This window comes from Ranitomeya variabilis, chromosome 8, assembly GCF_051348905.1.
Source record: "Ranitomeya variabilis isolate aRanVar5 chromosome 8, aRanVar5.hap1, whole genome shotgun sequence".
NCBI classification, from domain to species: Eukaryota; Metazoa; Chordata; class Amphibia; order Anura; family Dendrobatidae; genus Ranitomeya; species Ranitomeya variabilis.
Window position 1 is genome coordinate 215,459,757 of NC_135239.1, and position 10,447 is coordinate 215,470,203.

General features: G+C 48.2%; 2 protein-coding genes across 2 annotated transcripts in view; both read left to right on the forward strand.

Moving 5' to 3' along the window:
• The window catches only part of RRP9 (ribosomal RNA processing 9, U3 small nucleolar RNA binding protein), an 11,492-nt gene extending 4,301 nt beyond the window's left edge, over window positions 1–7,191 (forward strand). The window contains exons 2-15 of the mRNA XM_077277013.1: window positions 1,368–1,444; window positions 1,519–1,628; window positions 1,710–1,771; window positions 2,318–2,359; window positions 3,165–3,291; window positions 5,086–5,210; window positions 5,290–5,382; window positions 5,500–5,600; window positions 5,686–5,820; window positions 5,922–5,984; window positions 6,080–6,225; window positions 6,529–6,608; window positions 6,844–6,917; window positions 7,012–7,191. Coding sequence (XP_077133128.1) covers window positions 1,368–1,444; window positions 1,519–1,628; window positions 1,710–1,771; window positions 2,318–2,359; window positions 3,165–3,291; window positions 5,086–5,210; window positions 5,290–5,382; window positions 5,500–5,600; window positions 5,686–5,820; window positions 5,922–5,984; window positions 6,080–6,225; window positions 6,529–6,608; window positions 6,844–6,917; window positions 7,012–7,102 — 1,326 coding nt within the window. The 3' untranslated portion in view covers window positions 7,103–7,191. The remainder of the gene's footprint in view (window positions 1–1,367; window positions 1,445–1,518; window positions 1,629–1,709; window positions 1,772–2,317; window positions 2,360–3,164; window positions 3,292–5,085; window positions 5,211–5,289; window positions 5,383–5,499; window positions 5,601–5,685; window positions 5,821–5,921; window positions 5,985–6,079; window positions 6,226–6,528; window positions 6,609–6,843; window positions 6,918–7,011) is intronic.
• CYB561D2 (cytochrome b561 family member D2) overlaps window positions 1–10,447 on the forward strand; it is a 260,718-nt gene that overhangs the window by 64,769 nt on the left and 185,502 nt on the right. The window lies entirely within an intron of this gene.

The following is a 10,447-nucleotide window of genomic DNA, read 5'->3' on the forward strand; positions in this document are numbered from 1 at the left end:
CTCACTATTCTGCTGGTGCAGTCACTGTGTACATACATTACTGATCCTGAGTTACATCCTGTATTATACCCCAGAGCTGCACTCACTATTCTGCTGGTGCAGTCACTGTGTACATACATTACATTACTGATCCTGAGTTACATCCTGTATTATACTCCAGAGCTGCACTCACTATTCTGCTGGTGCAGTCACTGTGTACATACAGTACATTACTGATCCTGAGTTACATCCTGTATTATACCCCAGAGCTGCACTCACTATTCTGCTGGTGCAGTCACTGTGTACATACATTACATTACTGATCCTGAGTTACATCCTGTATTATACTCCAGAGCTGTACTCACTATTCTGCTGGTGCAGTCACTGTGTACATACATTACATTACTGATCCTGAGTTACCTCCTGTATTATACCCCAGAGCTGCACTCACTATTCTGCTGGTGCAGTCACTGTGTACATACATTACATTACTGATCCTGAGTTACATCCTGTATTATACCCCAGAGCTGCACTCACTATTCTGCTGGTGCAGTCACTGTGTACATACATTACATTACTGATCCTGAGTTACATCCTGTATTCTACTCCAGAGCTGTACTCACTATTCTGCTGGTGCAGTCACTGTGTACATACATTACATTACTGATCCCGAGTTACATCCTGTATTATACCCCAGAGCTGCAGTCACTATTCTGCTGGTGCAGTCACTGTGTACATACATTACATTACATATCCTGAGTTACATCCTGTATTATACCCCAGAGCTGCACTCACTATTCTGCTGGTGCAGTCACTGTGTACATACATTACATTACTGATCCTGAGTTACATCCTGTATTATACCCCAGAGCTGCACTCACTATTCTGCTGGTGCAGTCACTGTGTACATTACATTACATATCCTGAGTTACATCCTGTATTATACCCCAGAGCTGCACTCCCTATTCTGCTGGTGCAGTCACTGTGTACATACATTACATTACTGATCCTGAGTTACATCATGTATTATACCCCAGAGCTGCACTCACTATTCTGCTGGTGCAGTCACTGTGTACATTACATTACATATCCTGAGTTACATCCTGTATTATACTCTGGAGCTGCACTCACTATTCTGCTGGTGCAGTCACTGTGTACATTACATTACATATCCTGAGTTACATCCTGTATTATACTCTGGAGCTGCGCTCACAGTTCTGCTGGTTGTTAGTGGAGGCAGTCCGTACGCCTGTGACCGTCCCCCTGTAGCTGCTCCTCGGCATGTGTCGCCTCCTTGTATTTTCGGGGCCGGTGTCCACGCTCGGTCTGTAGATCTTTTCTTTCTCTGATTTACTTTCTTCGCTGTTTCTGGCCGATGACGATTTCAGGTGAAAGATGCAGAAGGAAAGAAGAAGCTGAAGGTGAATCTGAGGGAGGAGATCGAGAGCGACTCTGACACTGACCTGTGAGTTCCGTCTCCCTCTCCTGTTAGTTTTCTCTGCCTCGTTCCCCTCTTGATTGTCCGTTTCTTGTACACAGCGCCCCGGCTCACAGGAAGGAAGAACATGAGGAGGAGGAGCTGGAGGAGACTCCTCAGGAGAAGAAGCTGCGGCTCGCCAAGGAATATCTGCAGCAGTTACAGGAGCAGGGTGAGGACGGCGCTGCTGCTCGGCCATTCTCCTGAGGTTCTGGGTCTAAGTCATGTGATTTGGATTTCTTGTTTCCTGCAGAGGAGGAGAGATTGGAGGATGCGAGCGAGGACGTCATCGGCCACAGACTGCAGGAGAACGTGGTGAGTGCGGTCAGGGGTCCTGGTCCATAGTTACTGCGGGGGTCAGGGGTCCCGGTCCCTAGTTACTGCGGGGGGTCGGGGGTCCCGGTCCCTTGTTACTGCGGGGGGTCCCGGTCCCTTGTTACTGCGGGGGTCAGGGGTCCCGGTCCCTTGTTACTGCGGGGGTCCCGGTCCCTAGTTACTGTGGGGGTCAGGGGTCCCGGTCCCTAGTTACTGCGGGGGGTCAGGGGTCCCGGTCCCTAGTTACTGCGGGGGGTCGGGGGTCCCGGTCCCTTGTTACTGCGGGGGTCAGGGGTCCCGGTCCCTTGTTACTGCGGGGGTCCCGGTCCCTAGTTACTGCTGGGGGTCAGGGGTCCCGGTCCCTAGTTACTGCTGGGGGTCGGGGGTCCCTTTCCCTAGTTACTGCGGGGGGTCGGGGGTCCCTTTCCCTAGTTACTGCGGGGTTCCCTTTCCCTAGTTACTGCGGGGGGTCGGGGGTCCCTAATTATTACCGGGGTCAGGGGTCATCTCTGGGCTGTTGTTAATCCCAATGTTTCTCGTCTGCAGCTTGAACAGCGCGGGAAGCTCCAGCGTCCTTTGGCCAAGGAGGTGAATGTTCTCATTACTGCGGCTTTATATGACGGTCAGCTCACAGGGAACATAACTCTGCAGTCATGATTGCACTTTATTGTTCCCTGTTATCAGCCATTTTTATATTCCAGCCCCTCCATATGTGATTGTTGTTTGGGGCTGAACGACTTTGTCTTGTATTTGAGATTCAGCCTTTTGTTACGATCTAAAAATATGAGAGGCGAAAATCCCAAAGCGGCATCGGCCTCCTGAGTGAGGACGGGGGGGGGACGTCGGGGGGGCTGAAATGTGTGAAAATGTCATTCAGAAAGTATGGCGGCGTTCCAGAGATCCAACACACTTTATTCATGCTGTTCAGTTTTAGATTCTAAAGCCCAATGTGGCCCCCGGGGCCGACCACGGGCGCAGGCAGCTGACAGCTCGGGGCCACCATAGTGCCTGGAGTTGTTGGTGACCACTTGCGGTTTTTTGTTTTTTTTTTCTCTAGAATATTCTATCGCAAAGCTCTAAATTGGTGATTGCTGTTTCCACATTGACCTCGTATCTGCAGTGATACATTGCGCTCGCTCTGGGGTTGCCATGGCAGCAACAACATAGTAACTGCTAAGTACCTAAGACATTTAATAAAGCTGGAGGTCCGTGCATAAATCTCTTCTATTGCCGCTAATATGAGAACCCCGGAGCGAGCACAATGTCTGCGCCGTGCGGCTCCTCACCGGATCGGCGGCTCCTAGAATCCGCTCTCCTTCATCTTCTCTGTTCTGGAACTTCAGACTCGGATCGTCCACATCTTCCTCATTGTATTTAACGCTTTCCTCTCCAGTTACTTCCACCAGAACCTGCAGAGATTCGTCTCTTACGAGGCCACCAAGGACCGGTCACCTGTTTGGTCATCACATCGGACGATAAACATGTCTTCTCCGGATCCAAGGACTGCGCCATTATCAAATGTAAGCTTTGGGTGTACGATGAAACGGAAGAAATCTGCTCTCCAGGTGCTGTCTCTCATGTTTTCCATTGAACAGAATTTTGAGTGCAGCTCTGGAGTATAGGACCGTTTAGGATACAGTTGAAACCAGAAACTCCATCCACTATATATAAAGACGCAGCTGCAGGTTTTTCTCAATATCTGACATGAAATCAGAATAAACCTTTCCCGTTATAAATCACTTAGGATTACCATAATTATTAATATTTGCCAGAATAATGAGAGCGAGAGAGAATGTTTAAGGCAGTTTTATTACTGCAAAGTCAGAAGTTTCCATCCATTTCATCAGTATTTGGCACCATTGCCCTTACACTGAATGACTTGGGTTAGACGTTTGGGATCTCCTTTCTCAAACTTCTCTCAATAGTTGGTCGGAATTTGGGCCCATTCCTCCTGACAGAACTGGTGTAACTGATCCCAGTTTGTAGGCCGCCTTGCCTGAACCGGCCTTTTCAGCTTTTCCCATAAAGTGTCAATGGGATTGAGATCAGGACTTTGTGATGGCCGCTCCAAAATATTGGTTTTGTTACCATTTTGGTGGTATGTTTCGGGTCATTGTCTATTTGGTAGACCCATATTTGCCCAAGCTTTAACTTCCTGGCTGATGTCTTGAGTTGTTGCTTCAGTATTGCCACATAATCTTTTCTCATGGTGCTGCCTCCACCATGTTTCACAGTTGGGATGGTGTTCTTAGGCTTCCAAACTTCTCCCTTTTTCCTCCAAATGTAGTGATGGTCATTATGCCCAAAACATTCAATTTTAGTTTCGTCAGGCCACAGGACATGTCTCCAAAAATTAAGGTCCTTGTTCCTGTGTGCATTTGCAAACATTAATCTGGCTTTTTATATTTCTTTTGGAGTAATGGCTTCTTCCTGGCAGAGTGGCCTTTCAGCCCATGTTGATACATTGCTCGTTTCACTGTGGATAGTGACACAATCTTACCAGCTTCCGCCATCATCTTCACAAGGTCTTTTGCTTTTGTCCTTGGGTTGATAATGCACATGTCAGATCAAAGCACATTCATCTCTGGGACACAGAACCCTTCTCCTTCCTGAGCGGTATGATGGCTGGACATTCCCATCTTGTTTATTCTTGCGTATAATTGTTTGTACACATGAACAAGAAACCTTCAGGTATCTTGGTAAGTTGAGATTGTATCCAACGATGAGCCACACTTTTGCAAGTCCACAGTTCTTCTCCTGGTATCTTGGCTGATTTCTTGAGACTTTCCCATGATGCTACACAAAGAAGCAGTGTGTTTCAGGTGTGCATTAAATACATCCTCAGGTGTCTCTAATTAACTCAGATGTTGCCAGAAACCTATCAGAAGCTTCCAAACACATGACATCATCATATGAGCGGTCCAGAATTGTGTAAAGGCAGAGTAATCTTAGTGTATGGAAACGTCTGACTTTGCAGTAAGTAATAAAAAAATGTCTTAAAACCTTCTCTTTCATTATTCTGGTATTTGGCAAATATTACTAATGATGGTAATCCTAATTGTCCTAAAACGGGAAAGGATTATTCAGATTTTCATGTCAAATTTTGAGAAAAACCTGCAGATGTGTCTTTAGATATAGTGGATGGAAACCTGTGGTTTCACCTGTATCCTACACGGTCCTATAGGGTCCAGTGTTTAGCGCTGTTATTTCTCTGGGCAGTGACTGTGTGTTCGGGGCCCCTGGGGCCCTCATACTGGCCGGCTCCTGCTGTTAGGGTGAGGTGTGACATGACTGATACATTCCGCTCTCTGCAGGGTCCATATCGGATGGAAAGAAGGTGCATAAGATCCCGGGGGGACGGAAGGGCTGCGAGGACCAGCACATAGGGCACACGGCCCACATCCTGTGCATGGCGCTGTCCTCTGACGGGAAGTACCTGGTGAGCTGCTGGGAGTAGTAGTACATGAGCCGGAGGAGGGGCATTGCCGGTTGTGACCCCCATGTTCTTTTCCATCCAGGCGTCGGGAGATGCGAATAAACTGATCTATATCTGGAATGCAGAGACGTGCCAGCGCCTCCACAAGTTCCAGGGCCACCGGGGCCCCGTGTCCGTAAGTCGTCCTCTCCCTCCCTCAGTCAGGAGGCTCCTCTGGGCCTCGGCTCACCTCTTAACCCTTTGTATCCTGATAGGGCCTCGGCTCACCTCTTAACCCTTTGTATCCTGATAGGGCCTCTCCTTCCAGAAGGGAACTTACCAGCTGTTCAGCGCTTCCCACGATCGTTCCGTCAAGGTGTGGAACGTGGCGGAGAACGCCTACATAGAGACGCTGTGAGTCCGCGCTGTAATTCCGCGATAATGGCTGCCGAGTCTCCCCTGCCTGACGATCATTGCTCGGCCTTTTCTTGTTCTCCAGGTTTGGCCACCAGGACTGTATCACCGGCCTGGACAGTCTGAGCCGAGAACGGTGCGTCACGTCGGGGGGCCGGGACGGGACGGTGCGGGTGTGGAAGATCACAGAGGAAACGCAGCTGGTGTTCAGCGGACATGAGTGAGTAGAGCTGCGGGCATGCTGGGAGTTGTAGTTTCTGCACAGCTCATGTATACAAGGGGTTTATATCCAGTCATGTAATTATTTCCGTTTCTTTCCAGTGGCTCCATAGATTGCATACGGCTTATAAATGAGGAGCACATGGTGTCCGGAGCGGATGACGGGTGAGTGGGGAGAACAGCCGAGGACCCCCGGACCCCAATGCTCGTGTGCTATGACCTGTCCTCATCGGCCTCACCACTTCTCGCTCTTCTCGCAGGTCTCTGGCTCTGTGGAATGTGTCTAAAAAGAAGCCTCTGGCGCGGAGACGCTGCGCACATGGCAGCCACGGAGAGGCCGGCCTAGAGCAGCCGTACTGGGTGTCAGCCGTGGCCGCGGCCTTGAATAGTGACGTGGTTGCATCAGGTAGGGAACATTATACATTTTATTTTTCCCTTGGGTCCTATAGATGTGCGCGCCATTATTACCTTTTCTTGAGTTTTGACTCCTCCAGTTCTCAGGATACAAATACATTGTGGTGACCTAAGAAAATGCTCAGTGGACTGCAGTTCACTTCACAACCACTGGGAGGCCCCCTATAGACCGTTATTGTATAGGTGTATAAAGCCTGTGATCTTGCACCATTTCTCTACGCTGAGCCAGGAGGAAAGCGATGGGCGACACCTGTGTATCATGTGCAATGTTTCTGATCTGGACTGTGCTTTCTAGGGTCCCATGATGGCAATCTGCGGATCTGGCAATGTGCCGAGAGCTTCAAGGGTCTTCAGCCGCTCTGCGTCATCCCCCTGGTGAGTGACACTGTTGGTACGAAGGATGCCATCCTGGACCGCTCCTTTAAGGTTGGCACTTCATATACGGGGTTCAGCTATGGCTCTATAAGGTTCAGTTCACAATTACACGTCTGGGCCGCATCCGCCAGCCCTCGTAGCCCGCCAGCCCTCGTAGCCCGCCAGCCCTCGTAGCCCGCCAGCCCCCGTAGCCCGGCACCCTCGTAGCCCGACTTCACGTTCTTCCTCTCCGCAGGTCGGCTTTGTGAACAGTTTGCAGTTTTCCAGCTCTGCCGATTTCCTTGTTGCCGGCGTTGGCCAAGAACACAGGTGCCGTACAGAACGCTTCTCCTAGCTGATGGTCGATGTGACTTCTCGCTGCTTCCACACTCAGTTACCTTTTTTTTTTTTTTAATTCTTTTAGACTTGGGCGCTGGTGGAGATTAAAGCCGGCCAAGAACGGGCTGTACATCGTACCATTCAGGAGGAAGCCGCCACTTGCTGAAGGCTCCTGAGTCGTCCGGTTTTGTTTTGTTTATTTTTTTTTTGTGTCCTGATTTTTGTTGAATATTCAGATTTATTGTATAAAGCGGCCGATACTGAAGAGTTTGTGACTATCTCTTTTTTTTTTTTCCATCTTTTTGTGTCAAAATTGAAAATTGTTCTTTATATAGAGGATTTCCTGACGCAGCGTGGGCCGGCCGTGCTCCTGGGATGGGACAGACCATACATGTGGCACTTTATCTTGGCACATTGGTGGAGCACTGGCTTCTATACCGTTTATATATAGCAGAGGTTTCCTGTCCGGTCTCCTGCACACGGCCGGTCTGGGCTCAGTATATGTTTATCACTTTTTTAGGGATGATTTGTACGTGATTAACTACTATAGTGGGAGATGTTAACCCATTAAATGCAGCAGAAAGGTGAGCACCATGGTAACGGTGATTGATGGAATATCGGGGGGTTGTGTATACGAATATTCTTCTATCTGCGGATATGACGTGCAGTTCTCACAGTGGCCTCTTGATGTCGCCGTTTGCACTCGATCCGCCCAGCGGATTTATTGATCCTGTCTGAGGTGTATGAAGCCGTGATCTCGCCGCTGAGGCAACAAGTGTGAATTTTAGACCCTTTCCTCCATTGAATAATTCGGACCCATGTAACCACCGCCGTGTCCAGTCGGGTGCTATGAGACATAATAAATGTAGCACAGGTCATAGTCGGCTTTTTGGAGCACCGTGAGCCTGAATTCTGGCATGATGGGAATAGTAAAACTGATAGCAGAGTTATTGCACCCATGATTAACCCTGCAGTGCCTGCCCGGGTCTGCTTAGTACTGTGCCTCTGCATTTACCCTCCCAAGTCTTGTGTACGGGGTTTCTCCGCCATATGAGGCAGGGGCAGTGACAGCCCCTAGAGGCACCATGTCCCGGCAATATTTTCTGGCCGTACTGGAGCAGATGTTCCTAAAGTTCTGTAACTTCTTTATATTCTCTGCTTCATGTCAGTGACTGGAAACATTGTCCAGAGAGGCGGGAAATGGATCCGACCCCTGCTTGTTTGTTACAGTGTGTCAGTGTAGGTGATGTCTGGTGCTCTGCTCTCGGCTGCTTTGTTTATTAAATAGAAGTTTCTCTGGATTGCTACATTGTAACAAACCTACAGGTGTGAGAAATAGGTGAGCAAGATGGGAATTTAAATCAAGGGGTTAAACAGTCATGTTTGTGTTCATTGACAAGTAAAGTTCTGATGAATCCGCGCATGTTTTTCTTATTACAAATCTGGTTTTCGTGTAAGAAGCTCTGATCGTGTCGGCCGCGCTGTGCTGAAAACATCGGCGATGCTTGTGGGTTAGTGTCCGGCAGCAGCGGATAAAGCCAGTAAAATCACATATGTAACAAGGCAGCAGGAATGGGAACAAAAGATGTAATGTGTCTGGGTAATGGCTGTGCAGTTCTACTGCTGCAGAGGAGGAGGAGGATGAGCGGAGGAGGAGGATGAGCGGAGTGCTGCTTCCAGCAACAGTGTGACCTCCAACTACTGAGAGGGACGAGCGCCCGGCGGCGACCACAAGATGGAAATAATGCAGCCGTGACCTAGAAGACAGCAACTAAGAGACAACATCACCAGCTCTGCTGCACGGGAGAGCACTAGGTGTCAGGAATAGTGTCCGCACCTGGTGTGTATCTAATCTAATGTATCTAACGTGCAGGACAACTGCGGTACCCACTGTGGTGTTCTTATAGATGTCATGTATGTACACAGTGACTGCACCAGCAGAATAGTGAGTGCAGCTCTGGGGTATAATACAGGAGGTAACTCAGGATCAGTAATGTAATGTATGTACACAGTGACTGCACCAGCAGAATAGTGAGTGCAGCTCTGGGGTATAATACAGGAGGTAACTCAGGATCAGTAATGTAATGTATGTACACAGTGACTGCACCAGCAGAATAGTGAGTGCAGCTCTGGGGTATAATACAGGAGGTAACTCAGGATCAGTAATGTAATGTATGTACACAGTGACTGCACCAGCAGAATAGTGAGTGCAGCTCTGGGGTATAATACAGGAGGTAACTCAGGATCAGTAATGTAATGTATGTACACAGTGACTGCACTGATATACTGATAGGGAATTTAGATTGTGAGCCCCATTGGGGACAGCGACGATAATGTGTGCAACCTGTAAAGCGCTGCGTAATATGTTAGCGCTATATAAAAATAAACATTATTATTATTATTACTGCACCAGCAGAATAGTGAGTGCAGCTCTGGGGTATAATACAGGAGGTAACTCAGGATCAGTAATGTAATGTATGTACACAGTGACTGCACCAGCAGAATAGTGAGTGCAGCTCTGGGGTATAATACAGGAGGTAACTCAGGATCAGTAATGTAATCTATGTACACAGTGACTGCACCAGCAGAATAGTGAGTGCAGCTCTGGGGTATAATACAGGATGTAACTCAGGATCAGTAATGTAATGTATGTACACAGTGACTGCACCAGCAGAATAGTGACTGCAGCTCTGGAGTATAATACAGGATGTAACTCAGGATCAGTAATGTATGTACACAGTGACTGCACCAGCAGAATAGTGAGGGCAGCTCTGGGGTATAATACAGGAGGTAACTCAGGATCAGTAATGTATGTACACAGTGACTGCACCAGCAGAATAGTGAGTGCAGCTCTGGGGTATAATACAGGATGTAACTCAGGATCAGTAATGTAATGTATGTACACAGTGACTGCACCAGCAGAATAGTGACTGCAGCTCTGGAGTATAATACAGGATGTAACTCAGGATCAGTAATGTAATGTATGTACACAGTGACTGCACCAGCAGAATAGTGAGTGCAGCTCTGGGGTATAATACAGGATGTAACTCAGGATCAGTAATGTAATGTATGTACACAGTGACTGCACCAGCAGAATAGTGACTGCAGCTCTGGGGAATAATACAGGATGTAACTCAGGATCAGTAATGTAATGTATGTACACAGTGACTGCACCAGCAGAATAGTGAGTGCAGCTCTGGGGTATAATACAGGAGATAACTCAGGATCAGTAATGTATGTACACAGTGACTGCACCAGCAGAATAGTGAGTGCAGCTCTGGGGTATAATACAGGAGGTAACTCAGGATCAATAATGTAATGTATGTATACAGTGACTGCACCAGCAGAATAGTGAGTGCAGCTCTGGAGTATAATACAGGAGGTAACTCAGGATCAGTAATGTATGTACACAGTGACTGTACCAGCAGAATAGTGAGTGCAGCTCTGGGGTATAATACAGGACGTAACTCGGGATCAGTAATGTAATGTATGTACACAGTGACTGCACCAGCAGAATAGTG